The sequence below is a fragment of the Cottoperca gobio genome, chromosome 23 (assembly GCF_900634415.1).
Source record: "Cottoperca gobio chromosome 23, fCotGob3.1, whole genome shotgun sequence".
Taxonomy (NCBI): domain Eukaryota; kingdom Metazoa; phylum Chordata; class Actinopteri; order Perciformes; family Bovichtidae; genus Cottoperca; species Cottoperca gobio.
In genome coordinates, this window is record NC_041377.1 from 2,985,951 (window position 1) to 3,010,093 (window position 24,143).

The 24,143-nt window shown below is 42.9% G+C and overlaps 2 protein-coding genes across 9 annotated transcripts in view; one reads left to right on the top strand and one right to left on the bottom strand.

The window, feature by feature from the left end:
* Window positions 1-83: 83 nt before the first annotated feature.
* Window positions 84-3,558, bottom strand: ndufb2 (NADH:ubiquinone oxidoreductase subunit B2). The gene is made up of 5 exons (XM_029461882.1): window positions 3,439-3,558; window positions 1,806-2,044; window positions 1,489-1,633; window positions 725-837; window positions 84-179 (listed from the first exon to the last, which is right to left on the bottom strand). The coding sequence occupies exons 2-4, from the start codon at window positions 1,889-1,891 to the stop codon at window positions 763-765; spliced, it is 306 nt and encodes a 101-aa protein (XP_029317742.1). The 5' UTR covers window positions 1,892-2,044; window positions 3,439-3,558; the 3' UTR covers window positions 84-179; window positions 725-762.
* Window positions 3,559-5,296: 1,738 nt separating this feature from the next.
* kmt2e (lysine (K)-specific methyltransferase 2E) overlaps window positions 5,297-24,143 on the top strand; it is a 28,785-nt gene continuing 9,938 nt past the window's right edge. For 6 of the 8 annotated variants that reach the window (XM_029461869.1, XM_029461871.1, XM_029461872.1 and 3 more), the window contains exons 1-12: window positions 5,297-5,629; window positions 14,824-15,008; window positions 19,404-19,518; window positions 20,269-20,498; window positions 20,644-20,783; window positions 21,575-21,756; window positions 21,866-21,904; window positions 22,019-22,219; window positions 22,317-22,447; window positions 22,558-22,675; window positions 22,818-22,927; window positions 23,018-23,270. In XM_029461869.1, the coding sequence (XP_029317729.1) occupies window positions 14,938-15,008; window positions 19,404-19,518; window positions 20,269-20,498; window positions 20,644-20,783; window positions 21,575-21,756; window positions 21,866-21,904; window positions 22,019-22,219; window positions 22,317-22,447; window positions 22,558-22,675; window positions 22,818-22,927; window positions 23,018-23,270 (1,590 nt within the window). In that variant the 5' untranslated portion in view covers window positions 5,297-5,629; window positions 14,824-14,937. The remainder of the gene's footprint in view (window positions 5,630-14,823; window positions 15,009-19,403; window positions 19,519-20,268; window positions 20,499-20,643; window positions 20,784-21,574; window positions 21,757-21,865; window positions 21,905-22,018; window positions 22,220-22,316; window positions 22,448-22,557; window positions 22,676-22,817; window positions 22,928-23,017; window positions 23,271-24,143) is intronic. The other 2 variants (XM_029461870.1, XM_029461873.1) reach the window with 1 other exon arrangement.

The window sequence follows — 24,143 nt, forward strand, 5'->3', positions numbered from 1 at the left end:
TTGTCTAACACAGAAGCTGTAAAATTGTGAAGCTCAGACATTGATACCATATTACGCTGTGGGTTTACATAAAAAGACAACAGTTAACATATTTAAAGATAATTTTATTAAGTATGTACAACACTGAGTGAGAATATCCTGAAGAATTCCACAAAGGCTTGAATTCCTCTCATGGTGATCTACAAAGAAAACAAGACAAAGTTTACAGCAATCCTGCAACTAATCCTACCCCCATGAAGGTTTCACCGTTTGTTATTTAGCCGGCCGCCATTGATATAAAAACAGAAACACCCGTCTCAAATGATCACGAAGTTGAATCAACACTAAAACATTTGTGTACCCAATAAACTGACAGCTGAGTGTATATCTGTGATCAGGATTTAAAGACTCATCAGGTGTACGTGTTGTATAATTTGACACAATCGAGAGAAGACTCAGTAAGAGCATACAGCTTACTGTCATTAAGGGAATTATATTTACTGAAGACATGAGTGTAAAAAATATAATCAGTCATTGCTGTGACATTAGAACAGCACGATCAAAGCTAAAACACAGGCTTGTATATAAATATTAAAAGATGTAAACAAACCTGTGAAAATATAAATTACTTGGATTTCGTTGGACTCTACAGTTAGTTTTTTATCCTGTGTTTTGACCGTTTGACAGTGAACTAACTGACTAGTGAACTGGAAGTAAAACTGGTTGTCCTGATTGGTAAACGTACCTGTGTTAATTTAAGCAAAGGACACTGAAGAAATGTCCTTATTCCTCGTCATCAGCTGGGATTCCAAGTTCCTCATCTGTCCATTCAGAGGCCTCCGGCCAGGGGAAGTGACCCTACACACGAGACAAGAACCACTGTTAACTCAGACATGAACTCATTTTCTTCTCACTGCATTGGCAGCAGAAACAGTGCCATTAAGTTTTTTTATGTGATTGACATTCATTATATTCCATTTTAATGATGTTAATTTACCGATACATTATACCTTGGTGCATATCACTTTTTGCTGTCACTATAACCACATTTTCCTGCAGGTTTGTCACATGTGTGCATGGCATTAATGATGCACGATACACTGATAGCTTCTGAATTTCACTAAAAGATCAATCAAATCTGATCTTTAACCATAGTAATACATCATAATGTATTTGTTGATAATATTTTGTGTAGTGAATCTGCAATGTAACTAGTAAGTAAAGGTATCAAATGGAAATACTCAAGTACTTTAGTGTCATGCTCAGTGTTGATATACTTTATTGATCCTGAGGGAAATGTAGGCATCCAGTAGCTTAAAAGACACATGACACATCTGATCTATACATATGTAAGTATTAAAATGTCCAAGGCTAAAGTGTCATAATGCTTCAAGTTAAAGGTTAAATGCACTTGTCAGGTTGTTTTTGGTTTTTGGTTCTTGAGCCTGTCTGTGGAGCAGGACAGGGACAGCAGTCTGAACATGTGCAGTGTAATCTACAACATATTACCATGACTGCATCAGGGTCGTGCCAGAAGTGCCAGAGGATCCAGAACCACATGGCAGCACTGAGAAACTCTGCATGGAACTTCTGCTTCTTCGTTATCTGGGGGTATTGCCTGTACTGTGGCACAATGTGCGGTCCATCGCTTGACCTAGAATATAAAACAAAAAACTCCAGTTAAAATCAATATTAGATAAAGTGGAATACATTGACTTTCAAGATAATGCTCTGAGTTTTAATAACTAAACTGTAATTAACCGCTGTGTAAGCAAGTCGTTTGTATAGCTACTAGCTAAGATGCTAGCGGGCTGGACAATACTTACTTTCTGGTCGTTATCTTCTGTGTTCCGCGTCTGAGGAGCTGAGTTCCGGTCCGAAGGACTCCCAACGCCCTTCCAAAAGAAGACATGGTGGCTTACTTTGCAAACACCTGTCTTCTTTAGGGTTATTTAAGATGTGTACGAGGTGGGTCTTGCCCGGAGTCACCTTCTCCCCTTGTCAATAAACGACCTCTCAGCAACGACCGCGCTGATTGGCCAGAGAGTGACGACGTCCGTTGTTCCTGCGTCGTGATTGGTTGAATGAAAAGAACATTTTTAATACACAGCGCCACCTTTCGGCTCTCTTGTAGACTTTCCCTTTAATTGATGATTATCAATTATTTTATAATCTTTTCTGTAGTTTTTCCTGCATTTTTTTGTACTGTTCTCCATTTTATACAACTTTAGATAGATGGATACTTTTAAATTATACTTCTACTCAAATACATTTCAGAGACAAATGTAGTTTTTATTCTGTTACAGTTGTCTGACAGCTTTAATTACTTTATGAATAAATACTGTCCATCCTGGAAAATGCATCGTCACAAAGCTGAAAAGGGCTGTTTCTTTCTCTAAAATGAAAAGTTGACTTTTTAGCGATAGGTACACTATTCTCAAATGACTTTACTGCATGAGTAACTTTACTTTTTTATATATATATTTTTTTACATTTTGCTTAATGTGATTATCTTCCACCACTGAAACATGGGATACAATGACTAAGTTGGCAGACAGTTAATATGTTGCGTTTAGACACACATTTCTCATTTCTATTCTTGGCTTAGAGCACCGAGTTGTTTACCTTTTTATTAATATTTACCTACCATTTGGTGATAACATTTGTCATTTGTACTTGCATAACTTGGGTAATAGTTGTCAGAAGAAATTGTGTTTTCTCGATTAGTATTTCACGTTTGTATTTATTTAAACCACTTCAATATACAATAGATCAAGGGTAACATAACACTGAAGTGCAGGGACACAAAACAGATTTAATATATAGCTTATGAATGTGGTTGTTGTGCCTGCATGGCCCACTAGATGGGGTCAACAGCTGGTAAGAGGGAACTCTACCGGATGATGAACTGTTAATGTGTTTTATGACAGTTTATACTCTTTACGAGTAAGGCCGTTTAACATCGGCGTGAAAAGTGGCAGAGGAAAATATATTTCTTATGCACCTGGGATATACCCAAATCACCCAAATCGTAACAATAATTGGGGGTTTTTCTTTCGTCATATTTCCATGGCAAAACGTGGGTTTCACTACCACAAAGAAAATTAAAACATATGCACTCGGAAGGCTGCTGTGGCTTGATATAAACTTCTCAGGCTATGAAAACAGGAAATACTAACATTGTGGCGAGGACGCGCACGACGAGAACGCGCACGGCGCCGCCGCCCAAGAGTGCTCGACCTAACGTGCACTAAAAGAAAGAAATCCTCGACGCCATCTTGTTTCCAGTCGACAACAGTAACGAATTCCGTCTAACGACAGGAAGTCACTTTTTATCGCCTGACGCAAATAGTAAATGTTCCACTGCATGGACAAGATATACGCTATCATGTCGACCCATCTGCCCTTTACCCACCAGAAGGCCTCTTTTCAAACATCTAAAACACTGTACATTGTTACCTAATGGCGCCTGGTCGTTGCTCTCCGGTTGCGCCCCTCTCCCCTCACAGCTCAAAGCCCGCCCACAAATTCTAGCTGCATGATGTCATCAGAAACCAACCATTTCTCAAAAATTACCACTTTTCATCCATTACTTTTGAACAATGATTAACCTCCCCCCACCAACTGTGCAACATTATCTTAACTTTAAAGAGGACATATCATCTTCAGACCGAAAACGCGATTGGCACAACAAGGGTCATGGATAAATATTATATCCTCTCCAAAAAAGATCGACAGTGGCTGTTTCATCGCTGCATCCTCCACAGCCGAACATTTCCGTTTGGATGCGGATGATAATGGCTCGATCGGCCTAATTTTTACCTCCGTCCTCCACTAAGTTTATTTCAAACAACCCGACTGCCCGTGCACCAGGAGTTGCAGCGGTCTTGCACAAGTGCGCATGCGCGGGGGGATGCGGTTTCGGGTGGGGGAGGGTCAATAATAAATGGAAACGATGAGAACATCCTCTCTCAACATATGATGTCAAAGGGATTTCTACAGACATATTTCTGGAGATTTGACAGTAACCGATTTACCACAACAATAAATCTGTCGGAAAGATTGCTAGAATATATTTCTTTCACTGTCGAACATGTCTCAGCTTACGTCCAGTAATATGGTTGTTAAATAAATCAAAAAGGTTGTAAATTGTAAAGTTACAAGCTGATGGTTGTATAAAACCGACGCAAAATAAATCATATTTCACAGGGTGTGAAAACACAGCAAATTCAAATGTTTGCCAAAGGAATGTGAGTTTGTTTATCTGTTATCCTGATTTGCACTTGACAATTTGACTTCAAGCACAGTTTGAATCGTGCAAAACATGTAGGCTTTAGTGCGTGTGGTTTATGACAAATTCAATAATGTCGTAGCCCTGTATGGTCTGTTTTCTTTGTCCTTGATATAATCTTATTGGTCAGTGTTTCATGGGCTACCCCTTCCTAACATCAGTTCAATATACATAACGTTGCTCTTGTGTAAGGAGTTACATAACAGCTTAGTTGCCTCCTCCTGCGTTCAGTAGAGGATTTACGTGCTCCTTTTTAGCTATGCCAGTGGAAACAAATAAAGGATTCTGGTCTACAATACCCACATCTCAGTTTTGTAAATTAAGATAAGTGTCACAATCATTCTTATGGCAGAATTATTAAACAATATGGCCTGGCCTACTCAGAGAACCTTTTTGTGTGTCCAATTATCACTGTAGTCTATGTCTGTTTATGGATCTAAAAAACAGACATATATTCAGAAGAGATTAAATTAATTAAATGAGCGCGTTTGTTTAGGCAAAATACCAATTTTCGCCCTGAGAGGAAGAAGAGGGAACAATTAGTTTAAACAATACCCCCTGATAAAAAAACATTCCCACATCTGACTTCACTTTGACAAGATGATCGTGAAGATTGCACGGGAATTCATATAACCAACACACCACATTGCACTTGCAATATGCGGCATTACAAGCTGTAAGACTTTATTTGATGGGCTATTTTTTTAATCTTGACAAAAAAAAATCCTGTATTATGACGTCAGCAAGTTTAACTATTACTTGTAAATTATTTAACATAATAAGGTCCAATTTGTCAACTAATTTTCCGTTTGTCAAGCATTGTCTAACGAGTGAAACACAATTTAAATCCAGAGACAGAAATAGCAGCGTCGTCTTGAGGAATCACAGACGTGGACGCGCATGGAGCACGGCCACGGTGCCCCTGTGAAATCGGGAGGGTAGCCCCGCAGTATGTGGAGGCGGAGCTCGGGTTTAGTGATGGGCAGGGAGGGGGGCTCGTGGGGGAGGCGGAGTCTCGGCAGTCCTGGCAGGGCCGCCATTTTTGCAAAGGGAAAAGAGACTGGTTTGAGGGGATCTAATTTCTAAAAGTCGCCGATGACTAGGGCACAGTTTTAAAGGTTTCGAATAGATTTCTAGTCAAATTTGGGTCACCTCGTAAAACAAAAAGCAAAGGATTTTTCACAGGAAAGGACTCCTTAGACGACACGTTTAAATACAAAGATTTTAAAGCTTTGCTAGGGATCCGCAGTGTGTGGACAGAAGTATTGTTTTGGTTGTGGAAGCTGTGTGGAAAGCGACGGGGGTCTAACCCAGGTCTCCTTATTCGCTATTCAGACCATCCAGAGTGGACATAAAACGGTAAGTAAACTGCATTAAGTGGTAGTTGTAGGGTGAACACAAATCCGACCTGGAGGGCTATTGTTGGCTTTAGTTAGCTGGCTAGGCACATCATGCTGATGCTGGCTAACGGAGTTGTATCAGCTGAGTTTAGCTTGCTAGCTAGCTGATCAACACCGTTAGTTCGGGGTCTGTATGTGATATTTCCTTTCCCTTCACATTTGCCTTGATCAAAATGTGAAAACGGCTAACTAGAATGACGTAAGTTTTCAATGTAGGTATCAAGTTGGCAAGCGTAACGCCAGGAGACCACTTGCTAACTAGCGCATGCTACTAGCTCAAATTAGCTTGACACAGACCGAGCAGGGCTTTGACTCCTCTTTGATAGTGTGGCGATACACGAAACGTCATACAAAGTTATTGGGTTAATATTATCTACAGGTCGTAGTAATCAATTTGCTAGTTTAAGCAACAATAACAGTATTAACGTATCATTAACGTATAGGCAACGTAGGATGAAAACGCTGCAATTAGATTAATGGCTGTCCCATAGCCTAACGTGTAACGTCTTCGCTACAGCATACAGTCTCGGTCAACAACAGTTAACATTGCCAGCAGTGAAAAAATAATACGACACAATATTATCATTCACACTTTGACTAGAACCAGAAGGGGACATACTTTGTGTTTAGTTTTCCACAGAGATACTGCGGGCCATATTGCGCACAGTTTCGTCTATTTTAATGTAAATAATGTGACCTTAATATAACGTTGCCCGCTTTATTTCCAACCAGTTAATTTACTTTACATTTAAGGTCTTTGCAGCTGTGAGCAAAGGCGCCAGTTCTTTCTTAGACAGCCCTCTGTTACCCTATTACAATGTTTGCAACCTTGTCACCCAGCATGAAAACAGTACATTTAGCATTAGTTACAAACTTGAATTTGTCGTGGTGGCTCCCACCCTGCTTAACCGGAGCACGGGACATTATTTCCGTTCAGCGAAATTTCATACAATGCCACTGTTCAAAGTCAGAGAACAATGAGCTTTTACATGCATGTAAACAGATATATGAAGATGTTTAATCTGTTATGTCCTAGTCGACTCAAAGCAAGAACAGCTGTTAAAATACCTTAAATGCCTAGCTACATTGCGCAGTAATCTCACAGTCAACTGAGTTTTTATGGAATAGTAGTTATGACGAGATCTAATCGATATTAGACCCAATGTCAAACAAGGAACGGACGGTTATTTTGTTGTATTCGGACTTAAAAGTTAATTTCGAGATCACTTAATTTAGATTCTGTGCGTATTGGGTTCAAATGCTGCAAGCGTGGGGGAGGGGGTGTTACATTTGGGCATCTCGCCCCAGTCATACAATTTGTAACTCCATCTCGAATGGCAACCCCTAGCCATGCCATGAACTATATACTGTCGCAATTGCTTTATCTGACCTGAAACTAATTAACGTATGAATGTGCAATCGGCTCTGGTTTGCCCCAAGCAGTTATCTCTCAACTCTGAAGTTGTCACTCTTTCCGGTCTGTGACGAGTCAAGTATTAATCCACTTCTTTCGTGTCGACACTAGCTTACTTTGCTAACTTTAACCCTCTACGCATTATGCCGTTAGCTCTCAGTGGCTACTGCTAGCTTTGTACTTTCCACGGTCGCTGTGGCCTTTTTTATTTAATGGCCAAAAATGAACACACACTCCAGGTGTCATTGTGTTGAACATGGCTTCTTTCGCTTTCTGCATAAATGTGAAACAACTCAAATTTAAGGCGGTTCTCGGCTGACATTACATTTAGCCTGCTACATTTCCAGAGGCCATTGCTGGTCGTAATTGCTAGCCGATTAGCTTACAGGATTTGCTGTCGACGAATTCACAAAAAAACCCTAATGGTAACAACACAGAGACTGTACCGACATAGTGATACTTAAGGTAGAGTGTATGAAAGAGGCGATTGAATGCATTCTTGGGGATTTTCCTCCCATGGCGAGGCTCCCCTGGCCACACGATTGTCTCGCCGTCCTGAGAAAAGCGCTATGAAAATGGCGACAGCACCAGGGTGTTGTGGTAACATAATAGCAACGTTGTAGCCTCCACACCCCTATCGGTAGGACTGACTGCAGCGCCGACACACTCACTGGGAAGCAACTACACAACACTTGCTTTTTATTTTTAGTAGAGTTTAGACATAACAATACCGTCAAAAGATCTTTATCATGCCTTGATAATACTGCGCTTTTCTGGCTTGTCGTAGTTGCTGACGCTGTTGTGCATATTCCCATCATGAATATCATAGTATCTCTGTAACATGCGTCACGGCTTATGCTATTGCTCGTGTTTCGTGTTGTAATGTTGGATGATGGGACATGAGGTTTGTTATCATAGAAAATAAAACACAATCACTGCAAAATATAGTACATTGGTGCTTTTTGACGGTATTGAGCTTCATCAATGTACACAAACATAACCCTTAGTCCTCGTTACTGTTTAACATGTATGCCTGTCAGTGTGATAGATATGCACAATTGTATTGAAACACATTGAGATGTGAGCTTGGTAGTTATGAATGGTAGCATTTTGAATTTCAACGTTGGTTATGAAGAACAATAGTAGTGAGAGTGAACAAGTTCAAAGACAGAAAGCAGTTATTTAATTTACTTAAGCTCAACCTAAACAAGCATGGCAAATGTATTAGACATCATAAAATGCAGTCTCTGTTTTCATCTATTTATATTTAGTGCTATTATAGCCTACAGTTGCATGGCACATACTTCAAGTACACATTAGTAAAATAAAACATTGCCTCTCTACTAATATTGTATATTACTTCAGCACAATCTCATATAATAGGATATGTTTAAAAGTGAATGCTGTAAGCCATGAATGTGCCCCAAAATTGCATCTTAACCATAATACCATCTTATATCAACACTTAAAAAATATTGAGATAACAAAATCACAGCTAGTTTCCAGAATAGCATTTTCAAGCCTGCGGGCTCTCACAAAGCCCTGCAATGGTGTGGCACAGCTGTCCTTTGCTCTATGTCACCCTCTGGGACAAACTTCAGCACTTTGTTCAACTGAAACTTTTGCCAAGTAGTGTTTTATTCTCTTTTACTCCTGATCAATTTAGTGTCAGTTCAGTGAAGAGAAGCAAAATTGCATAGTTGCTTAAGCACATAGAATCTCGAATATGCTTATATTGTAGTTCACACTATCAACAACATGCATGCTCGGGTGAGGATGTTGTATTGTTGTCAAACATAAGTGTTCGACTAATAGATGTTCAATACAGAGGTGCTACTAAAGCACCTGTCGGTAGCAGGAATAATGCACGACACAGGCCTCCAAATCCTTTCGAACAATACCTTGTGAAATGGGCAGCCAGAAGAGGGTCAGTTTCAAGTCATTTTAACATTAATTACATCATAAACATCACTAAGCACTTGGATGGTATTCATAGCTTCTATCCATTGAGGGTCTGTATGAAGTTGAAATGACGTCCAGCTGCCTGTGGCTATGGTTCACATAATAGTAAGTGCTAAAGGGTCTTCTCTTATGTGGGAGGTTTATTACTACTAGATGAGTGAGAGGGCCCTACTGTGCTTAATCAGTCTCTGCTACATAATACAAAAAATCCCCAGCTGTCTTTTTCTTCATTGTAAAGGAGCAGAGGCCTCTACTCTGATACTCACTCCTTTTTCCCCTCCGTCTTCATTCAGTGTTGGTACAAAGTCTTGAAAGTTGAAAATGCTTAATTTTAAAGTTTTTCTTTTATGTTTTCAAGGTTAGGATAGGAATATACTTCAATTTGAATATATTCCTTGAAAAATGTTTGATTTTGAACATAAACTGGTGTTTCATCTACATAAACACTCTAATATTTGAAATGAAACCATCCCGTAGTCATATTTGCTTGTTGTCTCACACCAGGCGTGGAGCAGGCCGGAGCTAGCTAAGCATTACATTTGACAAATGGGTGGTGGTCTAGTTGTACGCCTTCCAAACAGAACACCAGAAGGTCGTGAGTTCAATACCAGGGCTGCCACCATTGTGCCCCTGAGTAAGATACTTAACCCTGCGTTGCTCCAGGGGGACTGTCCCTGTAGTTGGTTCACAGTAAGTCTACTAAATGACCTGTAGTGTAATGTAATGATCAAAATATACAATAAAAGAGACACAATGGCTTTGGGTACAAAGGAATTGTATGTTTGGTTTAGGTACCTTGAAAGTGCTTAAAAGGTGCTTGAATTTACTCTTAAAAATCTGTACAAACACTGTACATGATATTGGCACAGCAATTGTTACATACCTGACTGGCTATACGTTTGCCTGGTTGTCTTGTGCAGCAAGTGTGTGTTTTTGCTTGCTTTGTTGACAGAGATGGTGATGGGAGGTGAGCTGCCACTCCCCCTCTGCCATTGGGACAGAGCTCTCTGAAAGGTGGCAGGGAGTCATAGAGATGACACACCTTTCTTCTCACCCTAATCCCTACACAGTCTCAGACATGCATATGATCAAATAGCTGGCACAAAGCTATTTAGTTTTTTCAGTGTGCACAGCAGAGAGAGACAATAAATAACTCAAGCAGGTGCACAGGATGTCTATTAGTGTATTGACATATTGACAGGACAGATGAAGGCCACAGACTCCTCAGCTCACTCTCTCTGTACTTGGAGAAGCTCCCCTTGTTATTGTGCTCACCCCAGTCTCCAGGCAATAAACTATCATCCCTGAAACAGTAGTGTGTGTGTCTGTGTGTGTCTGTGTCTCTGCAGACACACATCTCACCATATGGGGTTAAGCTGTGTGACTGTGGCCTGGTCTCCAGTGATCTCACCTACGTGGTACCCAGACCCTAAGATACCTGGCGACAAAGTGGCTTGTCTCTGGGGGCCCAACACAGTCACATGGTAGCCCAGCTGGGAGGAGAAACCAGGGCTCAGGTGACCTGTTTTTGTGCTGCGAGCCTGGCCGTAACAGATCCCTCTTTAAACTAGCAAGCTGTTTCCCCTACAGGTGGCTTCAGGGCTGGGGCTGCTGAGGCTGCAGCTCTACTATACCTCCCTAACCTTGTTCCTGTTGCTGTGCCTGCGTTACAATAGCATTCATGGGTTGTTAAACAAAGCAGGATGGGCAGAATAAAGAGAGACGTGCCATCAATGTTGGTGATGCATTGGCACTGCGGTCTAGGCGTGAAATTGATCCTTGAACACTGCTGTAATGGGACCTGAGTGGCTCTTACTGTTCTTTTGCCCTGTAGATGCTCAGTTTCCTCTCCCCATTTTCTCTGGACACGCATGCACATGCATAGCTTACATTTTAGCGGCACATTACATTATCCAAATGCTGTAATTAGCTTCCAGCTGCAGATGTGCGTTCTCTGACTACCAGGACAGACACACAAAATCCTATCGGCCATCACAAGTTATAGATAATAAAGATGCAGTGCAATAACGTATTCCTGTCTAATTTGCAAATGTTTAAAGGAGCTCAACCTTGACCACACCGGTCCTGGCTGTGATACTCTGTAAGCGAGAGGGAGATGGAGAGATCGTGCCCTGGGGGTTCTCCTGAACAGACATTACTCAGACTACAGGAGGGCTGCCCCAGCTTTGCTGCCAGATCCTGTTCCTACTGACTTTACCTCACTCAGTCCCCTGGCCGTTTTGAACTGAGCACAGAGAAAGTTGTTTTGCTTTTTGTCCTTGGGATGCTGTATCAGGATTACGTCTCATCACAGCCTTATAAAAAGTCTCCATGCAGATACAATATGAGGCAGCCTGTTGTGATTTTCTTTTAAGTTTCAGCTCCATGTCCACTGTGAAATAGACGTGGAATGTAGCCCTGAAAACCTACTCTATGTAGTTAATTTTGTTGCATCAGTCTGCTGCACTGCTGGCTCTTCTTCTTTTAACTAGTTGCTAGTTATAGGACATTGCAACGTGTCTCCTCATCATCTGACTCCAAAATTGACTGATCTTTACAGCCTGCTGAGTTATTGGCTTGCACTCTCAACAGCACAGTTCCTATTGTGGCCACAAAAATTGCTTGTGGACGCTCGCATCCATATCCCCTGCTGTATTGATGTATGACTTCACCTTCAGTGCTTCGAGTGCAGAGGGAGTGCAGGCAGCCATGGGCACAGTGATTTATGACGGACAGGGCAGATGCAATGTGTCCCTATGTGGGTGGCGTGATAAAGATGGCCAGGCATACCTTCCATCTGGGTCATGCTTCCTGTGTACATGACTGTATTTGTAGAGTTTGTTTTATCTGTTTGTTTCTGAGCTGAGTCATTGCTGCCAGCTATGAGGATGGTGTGAAGTCACATCAGCTTGGCAAGGGGGACTGTTGGAATCCCTCATTTTCTTTTGCTCCTCCTACTTATTGAAAAACATAATCTGCGACTTGGCTGCATAAACCAAGAATGAAAACATTTGCACATTGAGAGCAGTGGTAATAACTGAGGAGAGAGGAAAGCTGTTGGCTGTAGCGACATGGTTTGGAGTGAGGTGGTGCGGGTTTTCCCTAACTGACTTCAGTGCGGTTCTGTCTTAAAAGGATAGTTCTTCCCCACACAATGACGTGACTGTGTCCCCTTGCTGTGGGAGGGAAGGAGGAGAGCGGAGGGACTGGGTTACGCTATGTGCTCCACTCTGCCACCCAGAGTCCACCCAGGTCTAGGCTGCGCAGCGTCACTGTCAGACAGACCCCATGTACACCTCCCCCACCCTGCTGCCCTCTGAAATGGAGGGGCTGTGTATGATTTCTAAAGCTCCCTACAGCGCAAGGAAATCTGCTCAGAGAGCGCATTAAAGGTGAACCGTATTAGAGAAAGGAGACACGCTGCCAACCTAAACCACTTCCATCCTGTGGCTTGTTTTTACTATTGTCCACTCTCGCTACATGTCTTTCTCTGTCCCTCTTCTACTTACCCTCCCCTGTGCATGTTCCCCATTTCCCCCACCCCTCTCATGTGTTTCCATAACAGCGGTGGATTTGGCCAAAGGTGGCTTTAAATGGTCTCTCCCGGGCTCCTTGTAATTAGGAACTGCGTCTGCGACACTCCCCTTCCCGTTTGCTCTGCGTTACTGTCTCAGGTTTATTTAGGAAATGCATCAGGAGGGAGGAGGGAGAGAAATCCGGCTGGGCGGGGTGACTGGGCACAGAAAAAGGGGGGGGGTTTCTTTTCTCTTTCTTTGGCTGTGTTTCTCTAGGGTGATAGACAGCTCTTCTAGAGGAAGTAGGAGGAGCAGGCAGAGGCAGTCACAGCGCAGCTCAGCTCAGATTTTAGTCAGGAATGCTGCTGTACTGTACTTGTTTCTCTTTTTTCCACCCGCCTTTTGTCGTTTTGACCGTCTAGCTGCACTGCAGTGCACATATGTTTGCAGACAGCACTTCCTTGTAGAGAGGAATGTTTGAAAGGACGGGGCAAAGGGTTATCGTGTGTGTGCGTGTGTGCGTGTGCGTGTGCGTGTGTGTGTGTGTGTGTGTGTGTGTGTGTTCCTTAGTTGTGACAACAGGATTCCCTGGATGAAGTGGAGACAAACCTAGAGGAATAGGGAACAAATGGGCTGCTTCAGAGGAAAGCTGTTTACCAGTTCTAAAACATACTGGCCTCTAAAATGATACAAAGGAGGGGAATCTATCATTTCAGTGTTTTTGGCAAACAGGCCTATCCTTGTTGAAAGAGAGAGTTCTGGTTACATCAGCTTCCATCATGAAATGCCTCAGCCAGTTAGCTCAGTCACTACACACAGAATCAGAAGAGAATTTGGAGGGTGATCCCATCAGTCGCCTTGGCTGACACACAGACACACAGGGGTCTTCTTCCCGCTATTAATTAGCCCTGGAGCTGACAGCTGTCTTGTCTGTGAGCCTCTCACCAGTCCTGCTGGCTCAAATACTGCATTTGGGTGAATTAGTCCCTGAAATTACTCTGACGGCTGTTTTTTGTTTTTTCCCATTTAAAGAATCTTCAGCTGTGTGTTTCTCCCATGTGAACTAAGAGTTTCCTTGACAGCTAACCTGGTAATGAAATCCAGGTTTGCTTGAGAGATTGTGTGGACGTGTGATTCAGAGGACATGGTCTGGCCAGAATGGGCAGATGCCTCATAGGCAGGGACAGGTTTTGGTGTGATTGCGTGTTATTGCTTGCTAAGTGTGTGAAGTATGTCCCTACTCAATACATGACACACATCCCTGCTTCTCCCATCTATATCGCGAGCCATGATCTGAGCCTTTGTTTGGCCCCAGTGTGCATGGGCAGGCGGAGGTGTGACCTCCATACTATTTTGTCTCGGCATCTGTCCCTCCCTTTAATCCCACTTATCAACAGAGCTCTCCGTATCAGGGGCAGCCACACTGACACATATGCTCCAGTCTGGATTCCCATCAGACACAAATACACTGCTTAATATTCCCAGCAATGCTATAATTTATGAGTCCAACCAAGCTCCTATTTGGAGAGCAAAGGGACACTCCATTCATTGCTGACACCTAATGCAGTCAATTATAGATGACTTCATCTTATAGCAGCCTTTTCAATGTAAATAGCAAGATATCCTAACAGTAGCAACGATCAAAACGTAAGCTGTCCTATTAATAAAATGTGTAATACTTTAAAGATTTTGTGTTTTTTTTTTATTGGGAAGAGTGTCTGTGAGGGCTTAGAATAGAGCAGTCCTCTTCAGTCGAAGGGGGAAAAATGGCCTCTGTGTGTTGTTGCGTTTTTTCCTCCCTCCTTTCATGGCGGCTGGCTGCTCTGTGTTCTCTTGCTCCCCTTTGTGGGAGCTTTCTTACAGTGCAGCCTTCTGCATTCCTGGCAGATAGTGTGTAGAGGTCGCTTTAGCGCAGTTTACAGCAGCAGCTCAGGCTTCACCTTACAATATCGTATCCTCTCGCTTTGCATCAGAGGGGAAATTCCTGTCGTACACTTCCCTGTCAAACACAGTTCTTGATCTGAAAGTGTGAATCATGCGTTAACATATGCTGGAAATACCCCGTTTTCACTATGATTTGTAATTTGCTAGATAGTGCAGCCTTGCAAGTGCATTTGTTCCTTGTATGAAAGAAATGACACATTGTCGAACTGATCATCAGTTTCTGCTAGCAATAATGCTTCTCCACAAGACTAACTGATATTCCTTGTTCTCTTTCTTGTTTGTCTTTTTTCCCCCCTCCTCTCCTTATCCTATGTTTAGGCCTTGTGGATGCACTTAGATGTCTGCAATGACTGCTGTGGCTGGCATGCCTCAGTGTTTTGGACTCCCATTCTCTGGACTCAGTAGGACAAGAACTGATCAGCAGAGAACGTCATGAGCATAGTCATCCCAGTAGGGGTGGACACAGCAGACACCTCATACCTGGACATGGCTGCGGGCTCAGAGTGAGTAACACACCAAGCCTCCACTGTTCACACCTTTTATGCCCCCTCACTTCCTCCTTTTCTCCCCTCATTCATTCTTAGATATCATCTTTGGTCTTTGCCAAAAGTGCATTCTCAGTTCACCACCAGTGCACGCATCTCTCACCCCTCTTTGGTTTGGCTGCACACTTGCATTTGACACTCTTAGTATATGTAATATGATTACTTCTGTTCCTCTCTCCTCAGTATATACCCAACTCTATGGCTTCATTCAATTCTGTCTTTCCACGTAGATCTCCTCTCCCACTTGAGAAAGGAATTTGCAGTACAGTGCCAAGTATCTGCTCTAATGGACAGTTCAGTCTTGCCATTGATTATACTTGCACTCAACTATTTCTTATCGCATAGACGTTCTCAGTGTAGAGATATTAACTACGTCAGCCCATGTGAAACTGGCCGTAAGCCTAGAATGTAGATGTATGCCCGCCAACTGTTTATAACACTAACATTGTGAAGTAACACAAGTAATCAGAAGAGGGACCAAGTTTGCGTTAGAGCTGCAGGAAAATAATTGGCAACTATTTTGATAATCGATTTAAGCATTAGAAGTAATTTTTCATGCAAAATGGCAGATGGAGAACTCCTTCTTTATATCATATTAAACAAAATATCAGCCTTGCTGTTTGTGCACAGCCAGACAAAAATACTCAGGTGCAAGACAAAAAAATACCTGAGGAAGTCTCTTGGAGATCAAAATGTTGCAGAGAAAAAGATAAAAGCCTATCACTGTGTGAACATCCTTTGTGCCCCGGCGTGCAAGCATACCATGTACACAACATACGTTTCCTTGATCCTATACAAATGCTGTAGCTTGATGTTTGCACATGTGTACGCTGCAGTGTACGAGTCAGTAAAACAGAAATGGTGCATGGAGCCATGGCAACAAGCCTCCTATTGCCCCCCTCTGTCTCCTATCGTCTTGTCAAGGACATTGCTGTGACTTTTTCTGGTCAAATAAATGAAGCAAGAGGTTCTCGTAGGAATAAAGAATAACACACGTCATCAACTTATGAAGGGGCTCCTGCCTCTTTAAAAGAGAACGAGCCCTCCCCTCGGCCTTCATCAGAGCTGTTGCGGAGACAGCTTGTGTTGCCATGGTATCTGTCCCTCCCCCCCACCTTCCCTCCCCTCTGCACTGCGCAGGGCCTGTTGCCATGGTCACTGGCCTGAGTGACAGCTGGCCTTCACATAGACATGGGGTCTTAAACGGTCCCACCGTGCTCCCCTCCTCCGTTCCACGGAGCTCTGCTGCCACCGGGGGTAGGAGTAAGCCCCTCGCCTTGACTCTCTCGCTCACTCTTTGTCCATCCTCTGCGTCCGATCACCTGCTGCAGCTTTATTCAAAAGCAGATAACAAGTTTGAAAGGGGTTTGCACCTGCTGCTGTGCAGGTCCCATCCAGACCAGAGGGACAGAGTGTAGCTGGACACGCACGCACAGCTCTCTGGAGAATTGAGAGTGCGCCAGCCAAGTCTAGAATAGCGGGGCTGGTTACTCACCAGCGAAACATCATCACGTCCCCTTCCACATCCCCCTGAAGTCTGCAGCAGCGTGACCAGCTGTTGGCTAATGCAGTGTGTGTGTGTGTGTGTGTGTGTGTGTCCACGGTGACACACAGAGACCGACGTGCGCGCACACGGCGACAGAATACGTAGTGTTGCCATGGCAGCAAGTAGGAGCTCTTAAGGAGTGAAGGCGTTGCCTCTGGCTGTTTCAGTGCTGCTCTTTTTCTCTCCTGCTGTTGATCTCTCGATTCTCCACGCTTGTCCACTCTACCTCCTCTCCCTCTCTCAGCAGGTGTCTGCATTTTTTAAAGAAATCTGTTCCTTGTTCATTAAATACTCTTTGGCGTTTATGAGCTATAAACGGTGCATACCTGTATCGTCCTTGTGATGTAAACTTTGCACAATTAACACAACGCAAAATATTTCCATGTTACAGTTGAGAGTATCGGTAGAAGACGTCACTTCAAAATGTAACTGGCATTTTTGTTAATAATATATTTTGTGTTCAGTCTAATTGTATAAATTAAATGTATGAATTCATTTCTTTTTTTAATTTATTTAATTCAACAAGCAATTTGTTGTATTTTTGCAGTATACAGCGAGGCTGCTCGGTACACTTTAATATCTGTTTATCGCAAGTGACATTGCGATATTCAACAACAAGGTACATCCCTAATACCTTGCTGTACGCTTTTTAATTTGTACTTCAAGCCCCAAAAATTCTCTCACTCATCGTCTTTTCATGTGCATCATGACGTAAGGCCGTATCTGTTCAAGTCTGATCATGACTGCCTGTGTGTCTGCAAAACTCCTACTTATGTGTACTCTCCAGGCCCCCCTTTTGACTTCCCAGGAGTGGAGGCATGAATGATACAAACCCTCCAGCTATACACACACACATGCATTCAAACACGCTTACTTCCTTCTTACTGAACAGGCTGGCTCACTTGTTTTGCCTTCTTCATGTCTTTCTGTCTCTGCCTCTCTCACTGATTCACTGCTAGGTCAAACAGAAAGCGTTCAAAAGCCCAACTCCTTCTCCTCCTTTAACCACTTAATGATACATGCCTCAACCAGATCTTAAAAGCATGTATTATAAAATGTAGACTTTGATCTGGTTAATCATTAATAGGAAAACATTAGTAAGCCTACTGCACTCTCTCAAGTATGAATTTTAAGTTCTCCCTCTGTCTCTTAAAGCAGGCTCTTTCCTCACACTTTTTTAGATTCTTCTGTGTGGCAGTTAGTCTGTTGTGCACACACGCACAAATACACGTATAAACACACACACCTTTCCCCTGGATCCGCCTCCAGACCTCATGCATGCCCTTACGTTTTCACTTTGACAGTGAATACTTGAGCGGCAACGCACACAGGAAGTGTTGCACATTGCTCTTACAGCATGCAACAAGAGCGATAGGGCTGAGAAGGACTCACACAGGTATCGTATCACTACTTTACCATGAGACTTATATTTAAAATTTCACTTGTTCCAGCTACTTAATTATTATCTCCAGATGGGGCTTCTGTACTTGTTTTCTGAATATGAGCTTCGACATGTGGCGTTTAGTGTACAGTTTTACAAAGGCAGAAATGCTGCATGGCCTGTTCAGAGTCCCCACAGTCGTTTAGGGTTTTGTCGCCATCCTACTACGTATGCCTAAGAGGCTGTCCAGTATGCTTAGTGAGCTTTTCTCTGTTTTTTTGCGTTGTTTACGGAAACTTGTTGGCAGTGGCCCTCGTGGAGTTAGTTGGTGTAAAGTGTACTTTTAGGGTTGGGAGATAGCTGGACAGAGCAGAGAAGGAAACAAGCCCAGCAGCTGTCACGTATACCTACACGCCGTGGTTTTTGTATGTCTCCGATCAGTTTTCTAGACAGGACTCTGTGAAACGAGGAGACTCGAGTGATGTTTCGTGCATGATTGAGCCATTAACTCGTGTGGATATCTGACACATGAATAGCTACCGCACCTCGCCTTTAAACTCTCTCCTTGTATCGCAAATGCATCGTGTTCGTCCTGTAGTGTTTCCCATTCTTCCGTTTTTCTTCCCTCTACATACCGACTATCTTGTCTCATGCTGTCCGTTTTTGCCAGTTCCACTTCCCTCTTCCTCTAGAGCCTCCCCCTTAGCAACTGAAGAATAGATTATTCGTGTCATAATAAGGGTGGGTTGGTTCTCAAACGGCCAAACAGGATTTCTCTTCAACTTGAATTGTGATCCTGTGGAAAGTGGATCTACTGGTTTGGTATGAAGGTTGTTTGTTTGTTTTGTGTGAAGGAGAGACGGCACGTTTGCAATGATTGTCAGCCTTGTAGATGTCGTTTCAGAGGTACAAACGTTGTTAATTGTGACATGAAGCGGTCTTATCATCTGTTTGACGCTCATGCGTGAGTTTTCCTGCCAACGTGGCACGACAGCAGGCACAATCAGTGGTGGAAGAACTATTTAGATCCTTTACTTGCATGAAAGTACCAATATATTCATGTAAAAAATACCGCTGCATTCAAAATCCTAAGTGAAAAAGAATTAACACAATTTATTTCAGCCAACAAATGCAAAAGCACTGTTTCGGATAAATGCAATGATTTGAAAAGTAAAAAATAAATGTTTACACCTGTGAAGAAGTGCAGTAGAAGTTTACAATAGCATAAAATGGAAATGCTTGAGTAAAGCTCTTTAGTAAATGTACTTTCTACTTCTGTCACCAGCTACCCTGCTTCCCTGCTAAGCTTACTGACGCACACACACTTCCTCACACTATTTGAGGGAAACAATTACTCCGTGTAACCTTGTTATCTGAGTTTTTCAGTGTACAATAATGTGTGCTCTTTGTTTGTGTTGCTGCTCAGCAGACCAGAATCGGTGGAGGCCAGCCCTGTGGTGGTGGAAAAGTCCAGCTACCCACATCAGATCTACAGCAGCAGTTCCCACCATTCCCACAGTTACATTGGCCTGCCTTACGCCGTGAGTACACACACACACACACACACACACACACACACACACACACACACACACACACACACACACACACGGTTCTTCCCTTCTCACCCTTCTACGAATAATCTACACACCTTGATCCCTCCCTCTCTGGCAATCATTGAGTGCAACATGACTAACTGGCTCTCTCAATATTAGTGATATAGGAAAGTAGAGCTGCAACGGTTGGTGTGAAAATGAATCGACTCTTTCAAAATGTTTTTATTGTAAAGCATGATTGCTATTACATATAAGCAAACAAATATCAAGACAGGAAGAATAATCTACAAAAAAATAAAAGGGAAACAATTCTATTTATTATAATAACACAAGATCTCCAACACTAACTTATTAACTTATTAACTTGCTTTTTCTTATCTTAGATTTTAGTCAATTTAATCATTTCTGTTTTTGAACTGTTGTTCGGGTTAAAACGAGGCATTTGATGACATGAACTTGAACTTTAGGAAATTGTGGCGGGTAGTTTTTTTACTATATTCGGATGTTTGATCAAAAAAAATAATAACTAGCAGATTATATCTATAATAAAAATGATTAGTAGTTACAGTCCTTTCCCATATGCCTGGGCATCAGCCGTCTTTAATATTTGGACACCTTCAGGATTGAAGTTTTATTCATCCTCACAAAAGGGCCCATGCTCCACATGTTGTGAATCATCACTAAACTGTAATTTACCTACACGACATGACACTCGATCTTCCATCCTTCCATCAGGACCATAACTATGGGGCGCGGCCCCCACCCACTCCACCGGCCTCCCCTCCCCCCTCCATGTTGATCCGACAAGGAGAGGGGGGGTTGTTTGTTCCAGGGGGCCAGGACGAAGCATCCAGGGGCACGACGCTCAGCACCTCAGAGGATGGCAGCTACGGGGCCGACATCACCCGCTGCATCTGTGGCTTCACCCATGATGACGGCTATATGATCTGCTGTGACAAGTGCAGGTAAGAATCTTTTCCATGATCTTAACTAGTTGATGATTCAGACGTATGTTCCTCTTGTGGTCCTAATTTATCTTTAACATGAAGCGACGTCACACGATGCTTAAAACTCTTTCTGCTCTGATTTTTATTTGATTTATTTTTTTAGTGCCTGGCAGCATATAGACTGCATGGGCATCGACAGGCAGAACATTCCTGAGACCTACCTGTGTGAACGCTGCCAACCACGACACCTGGATAGAGAGAGGGCCATCCTGCTGCAGACCAGGAAACGAGAATGTTTGTCTGGTAAGCAAGCACTACACAGATGGATACGTCGGCCCTAGTCACCACCTTAATGTTTAAAAAGAAGTAGCGGTTCGTACACGGTCTTTTCATTTTAACCTTTGTGTTTAAAAGGTTTGAAATATCTCTAAATTCAAATTAACTTTATAAAATCCTTTTTGGTTTCTCAACATATTCTGATACTTCATCTACACAAGCACTCGTGTAAACCAAAAGATGTTTTAAATGAAATGATCCCGTCTTAATATGTGTTTGTTGTCTCCTTGCACCAGATGTGGAGCATTAAAGCACTAAATAATTATGATCAAAGTTAATATGAACAGCTGTTAAAGTGACGATCTACATTGATTGCTATAACTATATAACTATATTTGCATTTATAGTAACAACTTGGATGATAAAGGCTAAACAAGTCTGGACATCTTTGCTTTAGGTACCTTAAAAGAGCTTGGATTTTCCTGTTAAAGCTCTACGAACACTGTAGTTATGAGGTGTTAGAACCTTTCTATGAGAGCTCCTGGGTAGATCTTTTAGTTTTGCTTTTACTGGCCTCCTTGCTGCTGTAAATGGCCAGATTGTTAGTGAATGGAGCAGATTATGACAGGCTGCAGCCTCCTCCCCCTGCAGGTCAGCCTGAGCATGGGACACACTGACACCTGCTGGACAAGAAGAAAACTCCTTTTTAAATTCTGTGCCGTAACATACCTCATCCATTATTGCCTGCAGCAGCTGTAGCTTTTTAAAGCTTTGTTCAGCACTCCCTCCTAATAACTAATATTTGTTTGCTTATTCAGACGGGGACACCAGTGCTACAGAGAGTGGAGATGAGGTGCCCTTAGAGCTCTACTCGACCTTCCAACACACGCCTACCACCATCACCCTCACCACTGGGCGCCTTGGCAATAAGCAGACTGATAAAAAACGCAAAAAGAGTGGCGATAAAGAGCCTCCAGCATCCTCTGCCCGAGCTAAGAAGGTCAGGTTTGACTAATGAATTCATAATGAACCCAGTCAAAGCGCATTATGTATAATATTCTTGAACATCAATTAACATTAAAGTTTCAATTCCTTTACTCCTCTGGCAGGCCTTCCGAGAAGGGTCCAGAAAATCCTCCAGAGTAAAGGTAAACTCACAGGAATCCACTGAGTGGAGTATTGTGTAGTCTTCTGTCACAAACATTAACCATTTGTACTAACGGCTGTACGTCTCTCTCTCTCTCTCTCTCTCTCTCTCTCAGGGTGCAGCTCCAGAGCAGGAGCCGACAGAGCACCCGTCTCTGTGGGAGAACAAGATCAAGACGTGGATGGAGCGCTACGAGGAGGCCAGCAGCAATCAGTACAGTGAGGACGTCCAGGTCCTGTTGCGTGTTAAAGAGCAAGGCGACGGCAAGAGCCTGGCGTACAACACGCACCCCGCCTCTTTCAAACCGCCTGTGGAGGTATAACCCTGTTTAAAGTCAGATGTCCAAACTCACCCTTAAAATCTTTTAGTGTAATGTGTCGTACAGCCTGTACTCATATCCGTCTCTATTCCAGAGTCAAGTTCAGAAGAACAAGAAGATCCTCAAGGCGGTGCGAGACTTGGCCCCAGACTCCCTCATCATCGAGTACAGGGGAAAGTTCATGCTTCGTCAGCAGTTTGAGGCCAACGGATACTTCTTCAAGAGGTCAGGATGCTTGTCTCTTCTCTTCTCTTCTGGATAGCTACGCATTGTACTTCACTACAGTGTGCTGCGTTTATGTCAACTATAAACGTTCATGCTTTTTCCTTTTTTAGGCCGTACCCCTTTGTGTTATTTTATTCTAAATTTGACGGACTGGAGATGTGTGTGGACGCTCGCAGCTTCGGTAATGAGGCGCGCTTCATCCGCCGCTCTTGCACGCCCAATTCTGAAGTAAGTAAACGTCCCAAAAACGACTAAAGTTAAACCTATTTTAATGAAGTCAGCCCTTTTTAGATATAGTTATAATATTGTATTGCTCTCTGTATTCATAAAGGCTTAGTCCTTCACTAATGCTTTGCTTAACCTCCCGCAGGTGCGGCACGTCATTGAGGATGGCATGCTGCATTTATACATCTACTCCTTGAGGCCCATCACCAAAGGCACAGAGATCACCATTGGTTTTGATTATGACTATGGCAGCTGGTGAGTGAACTTGGCAGGTAGCATGAAGAACCACCGGTAGCATTTCTCCTTATAACGTTATATTTTGTGTTTCTTCCTCTTCTCTTGTAGTAAATACAAGGTGGACTGTGCCTGTGTGAAGGGGAACCAGGAGTGCCCGGTGCTGAAGCACAACCTAGAACCCACAGAGAACATGGGCTCTGGAGGCCGGCGCCGAGGGAGTCGCAAGGACAAGGAGACGGTCCGGGACGACCTGGGCCAGAACCAGAATATGGGTTTGGACGGCGAGGGGAAGAGCAAGAGCGTATGCGACGGCAAACAGAGGAAACTCTCTCCTCTTCGCCTCTCCATCTCTAACAACCAGGCAAGATTACACTTTTTATGAAGTGCACACTCAATGCACCCACTCTCATCCTTCTTTAACACTTTACTGCTCACATGTTGAATGTTTAGACTTTGTTTACTATAGCATATTTTTGGTTAATATGCATTACCCTCGTGTTCCATGCATGCAATTGAGTTTGATCTTTTGTTACATGTTTTTTTGCATGTTTTTCATTATTAGTCACTTTACATCCTCGTAGGTTCCCTCTTTTTCCCCATCATCCCTTTATGCATTCAACTCTGCCCCCCCCCCCCAACTAATATTTTTGACGACATAGTTCAGATTTATTGCACTTTTGTGCTACTGGTCTGGCAGAGATGTGTTGCAGTGTTTTACCCTTTTGTGCAACACTCTCAGAGAATGGCGTTTCTCTTGGAAGTGTTAACAGCAACTGCATTTCGTGTCTGTTGTAGTTCCAGAAAATACACTTTCACTTGCCATGACGAAGCTAAATTCCTAAAAAAAAATTGGGTTAATTCAGCAGCTTGAAATCAGAGAGATGTTTTTAGTGTCAGTCTATTTGGATATGTGGTGCTTGATCATTTAAAAATGAGTCCAGTGTTCTCACATAGCTTAAGTTATAGAAGGGGAGACTGGTTAAGACATCCCAAAGTTGTAACAGCTGTAAGGTGAGATGAGATGTCCCAACAGAGGAGATAACATGTCTAAAAGTCATCGCTATTACAGCTATATGTTCACAGTGACGACAGGGCAGAGTATGTCAGCTGCTGGTACAGCAGAACAGTTAGTGTGATGTTTCAGATGCAGTAACCTTCATGTATGAACCACAGTGTAAGACCAAAGCTAACTTCTGAGCATGTGTGTTTTGTGCACAGACTGACTACAAACAAG